This window comes from Oxyura jamaicensis, chromosome 1 (genome assembly GCF_011077185.1).
Source record: "Oxyura jamaicensis isolate SHBP4307 breed ruddy duck chromosome 1, BPBGC_Ojam_1.0, whole genome shotgun sequence".
In the NCBI taxonomy this organism is placed as follows: domain Eukaryota; kingdom Metazoa; phylum Chordata; class Aves; order Anseriformes; family Anatidae; genus Oxyura; species Oxyura jamaicensis.
The window spans coordinates 14,799,734-14,812,212 of record NC_048893.1 but is presented as its reverse complement, the minus strand read 5'-3'; the positions used below and the strand labels follow the sequence as shown (position 1 = coordinate 14,812,212).

General features: G+C 41.0%; 1 protein-coding gene across 1 annotated transcript in view; it reads left to right on the top strand.

Moving 5' to 3' along the window:
• The first annotated feature begins 1,987 nt into the window (after positions 1 to 1,987).
• Positions 1,988 to 12,479, top strand: part of LRRK2 (leucine rich repeat kinase 2) — a 71,600-nt gene continuing 61,108 nt past the window's right edge. The window contains exons 1-5 of the mRNA XM_035320961.1: positions 1,988 to 2,357; positions 2,463 to 2,548; positions 6,728 to 6,834; positions 10,161 to 10,249; positions 11,965 to 12,099. Of these exons, the coding sequence (XP_035176852.1) occupies positions 2,198 to 2,357; positions 2,463 to 2,548; positions 6,728 to 6,834; positions 10,161 to 10,249; positions 11,965 to 12,099 (577 nt within the window). The 5' untranslated portion in view covers positions 1,988 to 2,197. The remainder of the gene's footprint in view (positions 2,358 to 2,462; positions 2,549 to 6,727; positions 6,835 to 10,160; positions 10,250 to 11,964; positions 12,100 to 12,479) is intronic.

Here is a 12,479-nt window from a genome sequence, read left to right as displayed (position 1 = left end):
TTCTAACTGTAATCTCTACTTCCTCTTTCCACTTAGCTACCTAATGCCTGGGCTTGGAGTTCGCTAAACAGCTGAAAGTGTTTGGGTGAGAGCCGACCAAAAAAGAACTGATACACACAAGGCTCAAAATGCAGCACATTCATGTGGTCTGCATCAAGGACAGAGAACCCAACTTGTTTCAGGCTTGGGGTCTGCAATTTTCCTTAAGGAAATCCACAACTTGATTCCACTTGTCTCCACTGAAACACCAATGCACAACCTGTACTGGTGCATTCTGATTCAAAATATGCTGCAAAGAAATCCGGAGCAGCAGCACATCCAGAAGGAATCTCTGCTGAATGGACAAAGCAGCCACAAATTCAGTTTAAGAGCAGGATTTGGAAGTCATTAATACAACTTCTATCAATAGCACTACTTCTGCCTTACAACTGCAGAGATTCTAAAGTGACACTTTTGATCAGTATAAGCTACTGAGTGACCTCAATCTTTTGCTTAGGTCTCATAGCAAATACAGCTTCACATATACTGGAAGAAGTCAATATAAACTGAGACTATTTGCATTCATTTTGCAAGACTAAAATAACACTTTAAATCAATAAAAAAACATTTTTCAGTTATTCTTTGTGCTTGCATTAGTGGTTCTGCAGAAAGGAAAAACATATTTCAAGTGCAACCAATCCATTTAATTCAACTCATTTTTGTTTCAGTCCAGATGTAATGTGTTCCACACATCTCAAACTATGAGTCACTATTTCATAACGCTATCTCACATTCGTGTTTGTTTTCCAGTGCTTTAGGGAGGGAAATACTAGCTCATCATTTAACAAATGCAGTCCCAGTTAGTAGACTATAATTGGGATGCCAAGACAATAGTTTCTTTGTGGGGAAAAAAAAAAAAAAAAGCCTGAACGATGAAGGCAGCCGTGTCCAAGGTTTTCAGGACCGATACACCAAGAGGCCAGGGACAGTTCAACCAGCTCCATGGGGATTCAGAGGCATTACAGAGCACTTTCTTAAAGCATGTTCTGATAAACAAGCAATGTCTGCCACTGCTGTTCAACAAACAACATGCATTTCTAACAAAACACTGAAAACCAAGCAAAAGCTTCAAGTAAATCCATACTTCTACCATGATCCTCCAAACTGGACTTTTGTCTAATGAAGTCCAATTTAACTGGAAAGTTTATTCCCTTAATTAATGCTTAGGTATTACAAAGGGCATGCAACTTCTGTATAACATATCCCACTGGCCTTGCCTTTCTAACCAAGTATTTAAAGAGGCATCTGGCCACCTCACACCCACATACCACACTCCCAGAAGAGCAGTGAGGTACAAGCATTGCCAGATTACAGGAAGATTGCATCAACCACAAGTGAAGCAATTCACACGCAGGGCAGGAGAACATCGTTATCGCAGAACAGCAAGCTCTCATTGCAGGGCTTGGAGTGAAGTTTTACTTCCAAGTACAACAAAGGCTTGTTTTAAGCAAACCCACAGACCTAACGGAGCCTGTGAGGCCAAAACACTCATGAGCATGGAGCAAGCGTCTTCGTTGGGCAAGGTTAACCCAAAGCTGGTGACCCCAAAGCTGGTGATCCTGCAGCTTCACCTCAGCTTCCTCAACCCTCAGGAGAGGACACAGCTCCTTCTCCACCTTCCCCGGCCCATCATGGCAGGAAAAAGGACACTACATCATGCAAAGAGGCCTCAGGACCTGCTGCCGGCCCAGGGAGCCGCACACATTAGCCACATTTACTTCCCTTTTTTGAAAAAGAAAAAGTAGAACCCAAATGCCACCTCCCCGCCACCCTCACCTGAGGGTTGAGTGCACGCGCCAAGCCTTGTTTATAGCCTAGGCACACCAGTGGGCGGACCCCATACTGCATCTTTGCCACTCTATTGGGTATCCGCGCTGTCAATCTCCGCAAGCGGGCGCGCTGCCAGCGAATCGTGCGCGAGTGCCGCGGGCGCCCCCTAATGGCGGCGGGTGTGGGGGGCTGAGGGACGGGGGGGTTCCACGCCCGGCCGCGACCGCGGGAGGCAGCGGCGGCGGGGAGAGCGGATCGAAGGGGCCGGGCGGCGCTGTCAGCGGCTGCGGGACGGGCCCGCGTCGTCCGCTCCTCGTCCCCGCGGCGGATGGGGTGAGGCGAGGCGAGAAGAGGCGAAGCGGCCGCCGCGTAGGGCAGCGGGGCGGCCATGGCCAGCGCCGGCCCTTCAGAGGAGGAGGAGGCGGCGAGGGAGGAACAAGCCCTGAGGAAGCTGGTGGTCCGGCTCCAAAACGTCCAGGAGAGGAAGCGGCTGGAGACGCTGGTGCAGACCCTGAGCGACCTGCTGGAGCTGGCGGCCCGGCAGAGCGGTAAGGCGAGGGCCACCCTGTCCAGCCCAGCCCAGCCCTGCCCGGCCCTGTCCAGCCCGGGCCGCCCCACACGCCCTAACGCGGCTTTTCTGTGTCCCCCTCCAGCTCCACGGCTCTTCAGCGGCAAAAACATCCACGTTCCCGTGCTGCTGGTGGTGGACATGTACGCGGGGGCAGCGGGCGTGCAGCAGGTAAGCGACTCCGAGCTCTCCCCGGCCGGGCTCCGGCCTGGGGCCGGCCAGGACCGAGGCTGCCCCCTGTCCTTCCAGGGGGCTGTGTGAAGGAAAACGCTGCTCCTCTGCAAAAGGACGGGAGAGGGGTTGGGGCTTGGAGTCCCGGGTTTCTGCAGATGCAAACAGTAGCTCTAAATGGCAAAAGAAAGTGGAGCGATGAGCGTAAACGAAGCGGTGTGGATGCAGCGTGCCCCACACTTCTGAGTTACAAGCAGTGCTGTTTAATATAGTTCTGACGTATCGACATGAAATCCTGGCATTTGGTATAGTTCCAACGTATCCACATTAAATCCTGCCGTTTAATATAGTTCCAACATATCAACATGAAATCTTGCCTCGCTTAGGCAACCTTGAGGAGCAGGGTGATTTAAGATGTCTTCATCCATACATAGCCCCATCCCGTGAGAGTTGTACCAGGCCACTTTTTAGGGGAGAACAGTGTTGTGACTCAGAGAAGCTTCTACAATTTAAGGCTCTGCCTGGCTGCTCCTGTGACAACACCGGCCCACTTCAACGAGGTGTGGCGCTTGCACAGCTTGGTGCTGTGCTTATGGTACAGCTGCCAGGCTTGTCATATGAAAGAGCTCCTTCCTGGCAGGCATAGATTAAGTTTCTGACTACGTTATGCTCAAAGGATGTTTATGAAGTCCAAGTTCGCGTGCCAGTCGCTTGCTTTCTTTATTAAGCAATTTAGTATCGTTACAAGCTTTTTTTGGATTCACTAGAAAGCAAAACATAAATGATGTCACATAAATAAGTGTTTTTAAATATTTTTTTAATCTCCTAGATCTTAAACTATAGATTACAAACATAAGATTCAGATTAAAACATATAAGTTTCCTTTGAAGACTAAGTAACTTGTACAGAGTCTGAACCTTCAAGTTATTTTACTATGAATTGTCATTAAGAAATACAAAAGGATAAATGAGTAGTTTTTTTCAGAATAAAGCATATTACATATGTAACAATTTACAAAACCACTGCCCAGAAATTTAGTCTAGGAAGTAAAAATATGAAATCCAACCACAACCAGAAGCAGGTCTGAAGTGATTGCACAGGGCTCTAAGAAGAGTTTAAGAGGACCGTGATCATTTCATTTTTATTTTAGTAATGTTAAAAATCCTCACTTCAGTTTAATATAGAATTTTACAATCAGTTTTAATCTTCTCTCTGCCTACATTTGCAGACATACAGTGCTTCAGTTTAGAAGTTTGGGATTTCCTTTGCATTACTACATTGTATTCAAGTGTCAAATTCAAAGCCAGTGCAAAGCTCTAATCCAGTTCCTCACAAGGTGCCATAGGCAGCTCATCCTTCACATTTTGTTATGATATTTATCAACATCTGCAGTGTGTTAGTAGAGCTCTGTCTTCCTTGCTTCATCCACAGCAGCTGATTTACAGTCTTTGTGAATACACAGTTCTCCCTGGCAGCAGTGAAGTGGCGTGGTCCTGACTTCGGTGTAGTCTCTCTGTACTACTAAAGAATTTTCATTGAATAAATTGATTAACCAGCCAGTTGCCTCTTTGGCTTTTGGCATTGTAATGAAACTGACCCGTATAAGAGAAAAAACACGGTAGGAGCCATATCTGAAGTGAGGATTTACCTTTTTGTCCTATGTTGCACAGAGTAAATTAGCTTAATAGATCAATATTGCGAGTACCATTGCAAGTCGGACTACAGGCATAAGCCTTGCAAACTTCTGTATAAGTAGGAAGATACTGAGCTGCAAAGTAGTAGTGCCTTAAAAATAAAATAGACATCTTTTAAGTAAATATGATAGCGTTTTGTGTTTTTTTTCAGCTGCTGGCTGAGAATGATTAGAGCAGGTTGGAAACAATAGAGCAAAACTTGTTTAAACTTCAGAAAAGAGCAGTCAGTTGAGCTTTGTCTCATGCAGAAGATGTGAGCTAATGTAATATAAATTCATTGCATGCCAGAAATGAAAAGGGGCTGACAAAAATAACAGGGTTTCAGTGCTGCCGCCAACTGTCCCTGTGTGTCGGGACATGTTAAAGTGTTTACAAGAACATCTTTGTTTACTGCATTTTTTTTTCCTTTCCCTGTAGCCTTTAGTATCTCTGTTATTTAAAAGACCCTTACTTTCTTACGTAATTATTAAAAGGATAATAAGCTCTTTGTTATCCCAGGCCGTGATTTTAAGATTGTAAAACAGACTGCATTATCAGCAGGTCAGATGTCCGCTTCGGTCTTTTCTGGCTCCACAGTCCTTATAAACGTTTGTCAGTGCTTGGAATCACACCAATCCAAATAGAATCTTTAGTAGAAATATAAATTTCATCAGAGACAGTACAAAAGTGACTTTTCTAAAGTCATTAAGCTAATTTTCATCAGGTTCTAAATTTTACAGTTAGCATGGCAGGAAGTGGCACCTTAAAATCTTTTTTAACAATAAACAGTATTTGAATTAATGGTCACCTCTACAATGTCTTTGCCGTGCAGATTTGAAATTTGTTGCTTGAACATGGAAAATTAGGTGATGCATAACCCCATCTTTGGGGGATTTGGTGGTCACTAAGTCTGTTCTTTGAAATTATGCTTGATCAGGAGCTGATCACACAGCCCAGACTACTCTTCCTGAATGTCCATACCAGTTGGTTTGCAGTCTCATGTAGAGCAAGTCAGCTCTCTGTCTAAGCAAGGAAATTGTCTTCTGGTCAAGCTCAGTCTGCAGACGTTAAGGGTATAATGGGCTTAAAACATTTGACTCTGGAAATCTTACCGCGGATAGCGTGAACGTAGTGCCTGTGACCTGTGAAATAGAAAAGCACAATTCCAGTTCCTGGGGAGCTACATCACCTTTTTCATAGACTTGCCAAAGCTGTTGTGCAAGCTGCCTGCTTTCTAGTCTGTGCTGTTTGTCTGGGAGGCTCTGCGCTACCCGACTCTCAATTTCATTCACGTCTCTCGTCTTTCACACTGCAGGGTTAGAGGTCATGCAATTTCTATGAACTTTGCAGTGAAGCTCCTTTGAAGCAGCTGATTACATTCCTGTTGGTGGTGGATGTCCTTTGTGGACCCTTTTGCTTTGCATAACCCTTTGCTGAAATGGGATCTCGTTATGCATGTATTTTTTGATCCACACCTAGGTTATCTTCTGTCTTGACCCTATTCCTACAGCACACAGGCCTAGTTCCTCCTTTTGTTCTTTTTTTATTTATATGGCCAGGGAGAGTTTTATGCTTTGTTTTAATTTTTGTAAAATCTGCTTTGTCTTGAACTTTTGACATTTCTCAGTTTACTTCCTCTCTTTCAATACAGCGAGGTTTCCTTTTCATCAGTTAATTCTTTCTACATTTTTTGCTCACTGCTATCATTCACTCTGAAGCACATTCAATTCTATCAGCCTGCAGGCCGATACGCCCAGCAAGCTCTCATAATAATAAAGAACATTGTTCCAGGGAACATGGGGGAACAGATTTCTCCAGTATGGCCATTTTTCATTTTTGGTATTATGTACAGATATCTAAAAGTCAAGGCACTTGCATAGGATAGAGCAGGTAGTTATTAGAATAAATATATTGTTTTCAGTTTGTCTTTCGTTCCTTGTGTTCTCAAGACTTTCACTGCCCTTTTTGTGTTTTGCAAGCATGCAGAAACTGAGGATTGATGGCAAGAATATGAAATATATAGTATCATTTGGTATCTCACCCCATTTAGAACATTAACACCTTTAACATGTCCACCTTTAGGAACTATCCTTTCTCCTTCTCATTTACAATTAAATAGCAAATTCTTACAGAGACAGCAATGCTTCAGTGAAGTTGGACTAGCTGTAATAGCGCAGTGGTCGTCCGTGGCCCATGATGGTGTACTATTGATTTCATCTTATTTTTCTCTTTTCAGCATCTCTTTTAACTGTGTGTCCCCCTAGCCTCAAGCAGTGCTGGAGCACATTGTAGGTGATACGTTGCTAGAAGCAATGCACTGAGAATCATTGGCATGTTGTAGTTCCATCTCTTAACTTCTTGTGTCCCTCATCTTATGTAATTATCCCTTATTTAGCTAGATAACTGTTGAGAACATCCACCTTCTGAACGCCATGAATATTAGAAGACAACGTTTAAGTTCCAAGTAGAGTATCTGTTCTGAAATAGCTGGTTTTTTATTTTACAGATGGGCTGGTCTCTTCTTTGTAAATTGATAGAAATTTGTCCAAGTACTCTACAGAACATAGCTCCTAAGGATGTTGGGAAGGACTGGGAAGCCCTGGGTGTTCACCAGTAAGTATATTGTATGCAAAGAGTCTTCTGGATATCGTGGCAGCATATTTATGCAATAAAATGTATTTATGTAAAGTTATTACATCAGCTTCTAGACAGTTCATGATCGTTTGTGGGTTTCTTCAACTTCCAGAACAAAAGACTCACACAAGCAAGGATCTTAACTGTATGTGTAAATACCTGAAGAGGAGAATGGAGGAAAAAAACTGAGCCAGGCTCTTCTCAGTGGCACCCAGTGACAGGACAGGAAACATTGGGCACAAATTGTAATATAGGAAATTCCACTTAAAGATTTTTTAAAAATCAAGTGATTGTTTTTTTTAATTATTTTGAGGTTGATCAAACACTGGAACGGGTTGCCCAGAGACGTTATGAAGCCTCCAGCCTTGGAGATATTCAGAACCTGACTGGACCTGACCCTGAACAATCAGCTATAATAGACCTTTCTTTGAGCAGGGAAATTGAATTAAGAGAACTTCAAAGGTCTCTGCCAATCTCAGTGATTCTGGGATTCTGTGGTTAGCAAGATGTTTTATTTTAATAGACATATGCAACATTACCTGGCAGGTTTTGTGTGTGTGTGCTCTTTATGCTGCATTACATCCACAAGCCTGGAGTGGTGCAAATCAAGAGAAGGGGTATTTTTTAGTTGTCTAAAAATTAAGTATTTAAAGCAGTCACCTCAACTACCTGTGCAGTCAGTGGACACAATTAGCTTCAGAATTTGGTTCTTTCCATCTTTTTAGTAAGTAAGCCTGGAACTAAGTGTAGTTTGATTTGAATATGCCCATCTCTCTGTGTTGACTGTTGAGGAAGCCCGAGGAAGTGGCTTCCGTCTGGCAGTGGTTAGATGGGACAAAGACTGTCAGAGGTTAACTCCAAAGTCATTCCATAGCACAAATGCTAGCTGCAGATGTAAGTGGAATACAAATGGGAGAGAAGGGCTTGGTTGGAAGTTCCCTCTCTTGGACAGATTGCCTCATTCAGGGCTGATGATGAGAGCAAGGAGCTACAGCTTAATAACTCTACTAGTAAATCTGCCTCTGCTTCCTTAGAAAGGTTGCTATTATGAGATCACTTGCATGAAGATGCAGTATGTTTGTGATTTTGGTTGCTTTTCATGAGCAAGGAATGACTGAGCTGAAGCTGTACTAGCTAGTTAAGATTTCTTTGGCAGCTTAAAGGCTTGTTAATTAATTGGCTGATGCTTATTCTTAGGTCCCAGAAAATTACTCCATTTGGGCTGATATTTCCCATAGTTTCCTGTTGTGGGTTAACCACCCACGCCTGTTGAGGGTTGAGCACCACACAGTCGCTCTCTCACTCCACACTAGTGGGATAAGGGAGAGTATTGGAGGGGCAGAAGTGAGAATACTCTGTGTGAGATAAAGACAGTTTCATAAGTAAAAGAAACAAAAATCAACAAAACAAAGCAAGTGATGCAAAAGCTCTCATTTACAATGAGCCAAACGATGTTCAGCCAGTCCCTGAGCAACAGCAACCCTGGCAAACTTCCCTCTGGTTTTATTGCTGAGTGTGACATTACATGGTGTGGAATATCTCTTTGATCAGTCCAGGTGAGCTGTTCTGGCTGCATTCCCTCCCAGCCTGTTGTCCACAGCTGCTCGTGGAGCAGATAGGTGAAGGAATCTGCATCCCAGGTACAGCTTCTACACGTGTATGCATGTGCACACACACCTGCAACCACACAATAAAGTGCGTTAGGAAGGCTTAAGACTAAAACATTTTAATCAGGACTTTAAGAAGCACATTTAAGGGTGTCTGTTTAGCTACTCTGCCAGCTTGGTTAGGGTGGCTCCCTGTTTTCTTTGATTCATCACCCTACTACTTAGTCCATACATCTGGACTGTGTGCTGGGCCAGGAATTTGCCTGGGGACTGAAATGGCAGTGCCTGTCCTTGTCTGTAGACTTACTGGTCCAAAGCGTGCATACTAAAATTTCAGGGAGGTATCTATTCTCAATTTAACGTAATAAGAAAGAAAGAATGATAATAATAAAATACATTTATCCTAGTTCATAAAGTTAGACCTTAGCAAGGCGTACAACATCATTGCTCTGTCTTGGGAATTAAATTTGGACGAAGCTCTCAGTGCTGTTTTTGTTTTTCTAGCAGGTCAAGAATGTCTGTTAACATTGCCAGCTACTGCACGATCCATTTTGATTAGATAGCTGTACAAAGACACTCTCATTTGAAGATCATTAAGATTGCAGAGTTGAACTCTCCAAAGTTATGAATATCAGCAATGAAAGTTTCTTGATTTTTTTCTTTATTTGTATTTAGTTTTTAATTACACAGTCTTGGTTTTCCCCCATTTTAGGATATGCTTCATTAAGTACAAAATCAGTGCTCATTTATTTTCTGCCATCATCATCATTCAATACGGGGCCCACTACCTTACTTACTGTATATTATTGATACCTTATCTGAAAATTGGCCTATTAATTTCTTCTCAGTTTTTCTTAGTGTTCATCAGTTGTCTAGAGCTTTAAAAATTTTGTTTAATGAGAAGATATTACAGATTTTAGGTCACTGTCTTAGAAAATCAAGTTAAAAGTACCAACAGATTTTTGGGCACACAGTTTGGTACATTCACTGGATTTTTCAGAGCACTTAGCATTGTTTGGCTCTCCTTATGTTTAAGAATTCAACTTTGTTTGACTCTGCTTACAACATTTCAGAGGTTAATATCCATGTGTCTCAAGTCAGGCCACCTAGAAAGCAGAGAGTATACAATTGCCAGTCTGTGAAAGACTTCTCTTTAGTGATTTGTCCAGCATCCCATAAATGCTACGTGGTGGAACCTAAGATAGGACAGAGTCCTTCAAGGTGCTGTTCAAGTTCTTTAGCTGGGAAACTGCTTTTTCTCTTCCAGCAGGCACTTGACCATTGACTGTAACATCACTCTTGCAACAAGCAGAACAATGCCTTACCGTCTGCAGTCTGCTGCAACCCCCAGCCCTGCTTTCTGTAGAATAATTCCATCCTGGATATAAGACTTGCCTCCTGTAGAATTAATATATGCATATAAAATTAATTAAAATTTTAATTGGTAAATTACACATCATTACTTTCATGAAATCTAAAAATTGTTAGAGTAATTAATTTAACTGCTAACTTGAAAAAATCGTAAGCTGAAAGAAAAGTTTGAAAAATGAATTGAGAAATGACAAAAATGGCTGTAGAAAGCTTTTGCTAATTTCTGTAACTAATTTGTATTGTTTTTTTAAGTAATGTTTGAAAAAAATAGTTTTGTTAGTATTTACTTAGCCCTAACTCTTTTTTTTCCATCTTTTAATTTTTTAGGCTGATCCTTAAAATGCTCACAGTTCACAAAGGAAATGTAAATCTCTCAGTGACAGGACTGAAAACATTAAATCTACTCCTCATGTCAGGTATTGTCTGTTTTACTTTCCTACTTCGAGCCTTTAAAACGAAGAACTGTGAAATAAAGTGCACGACCATACATTTTGGACCTGATTTGTCTCTGTTTTATTTCTGTAAAGTCGGTTAGAAACATAGAGTTATAGAATATCCTGAGCTGGCAGGGACCCTTAAGGATCATTGAGTCCAGCTCCTGGCACCATGGAGGTCTATCCAAAAATTCAGACCGTAGAACATTTGTATTTGTATACAAAGTAATAACTGTACTGTTTTTTTGCAGGTAGAAAGGTGTCTCCAAATTGTGAGGCTATGAACAACATAGCCAAATAGTTTTGCCAACTTGTTATTAGCATAGGCACAAATACTTGTTGTATATAGCTAAGTTAAATAAGTGAGAACTTTTTCTTAGCAAAGTATAAATTTGGTCACATTCTGACTTGCTTCCTTTAGTAGTAGTTTATGTATTTGAAGAGAGTGAATCGTCTCTGATAAATTTATTTTAATCTGTTCTCCAGGGACTCGGATCTTATCAGGAACTGCGAACATTTTTCTTGATCTTTTGTTGAGATTAAAGAGAGACTGTAAGGGAGATATCTGCTAGCTTGGTTCAATTGTTGAAATAGGAAAGTTTCCTCTGACTTTGGAAAGGCCTTGTGATCAATCTTGCTTACAAAATAAGACTTAGACTTTAGGTAGTTAAAGCTGATCTGGCTGTCCAACTTCCTGCTATAGGCAGTAGAGTGAAACAGGAACTTTAAGAAGATGGTTATGCTATTTATTTGTCTATTTTATGATAAGATCAATTACCTCTTGAATCTGCTTTCTTCTCCCTTTTAATTATAGAGAGAGACTTAAAGTCTCGTTTCGACTATCTTACTTCAGAAAAGTATTGGAAATTGTACCTTGTCAGAAAAATCTCTTGGTATTCTTTATGTCTGGGTGTAAAAAACAGCTGCAGCTGAAACACTGGGTCAGGCACTATTAATTTTGTTGTTACTGATGTAAGCTTGAAAAATTGTCATGAATATTTTGCTTATACATGCTATAGAGACAGCAACTTTTTCACTTTATTATTATTATTATTGTTGTCTTATTATAATATTTTCTATTATAATATTTTTGTTATTTTATTATTATTATTGTAAGAGAAACAGTGATGTTGGCCATTTAGTTCATTTTCAGGTAGTAATTATCCAGGCTGAAAGAATGGCCAACAGAATGAGAACAGCATTTCACGGTATAGATGGATCAATTTCATGGTTCACCATAGGTGAAAGATAGATTTCAACTCCCTGTGTGCTTTCTTTTGGCAGTGTAGTCCTACCTTTTTTTTTTTTTTTTTTTTCCACAAGTTTAGTTTCTTGGTGAAATTCTTCAGCTTGCAAAAAGTACAGTTTTTTGGGCTGATTAATTTTCCATTGGTTTAGTGAGATGAGCTGTCTCTGAGAAATCAGACAAGTACCAAAGCCAATGCAATGTGGGAGCAGAAGTGGAGAGGGGAAACTGTCTTATTGCCAGTGACGTTTCAGAACATCTCGGTTGTATTTTAAAATACCACCTTAAGAGATAACAGCCTCATCATTTATATAAAAGCCTGGGTGTGAGCCACCAGAGTAAATTTGAAGGACAGTATTAAAGGCTTTGGGATTTTAATGGTTAAGTACAGTGCTCCAATAAACATGTTGAGAACACCTCAGCACAACATTTAATCTCTTCTGCTTTTTAGATGTAGTTGCTTTCCTGCTCCTGGAGGAAGAGGTGGATGTGTTTTCTTTGATATTTAATGCCATGCACACCTTTCCTAAAAATGAAGAGATCCAGCAACATGGATGTAAAGCATTATACAAGCTTTTTGAAAAAGGTATTTATATCCTGTGGGCTAGTTAGAAAACATATAGGTTAGGATGGGACTGCAGATATTTATGTAACTGAAAAAAATGAATTCTTGCCTTCCAAATTTTGTTTTGTGTATTATATCTGTTCTTCAAAGCTGTTAGCACAAAACAGGTTTTCCAAGCAGTATCATAAATTTTCTGAATCAGATAAATTAATGTGGAAAATGTCACTACATTTCTGACTAGAGTTAACTGGAAAGATGGGATTCAAGGAGGTTAGTCAGTAACACTGGGACAAAGAGTAGTGATACTTGATTTTAATTCTCAATAACCAAAGTTGCTTCTTTAAAGACTGGTAAACATTAGGGTTGCCAGGAAGGTGTGAGCAAGTCTAAAATCAAGCAAA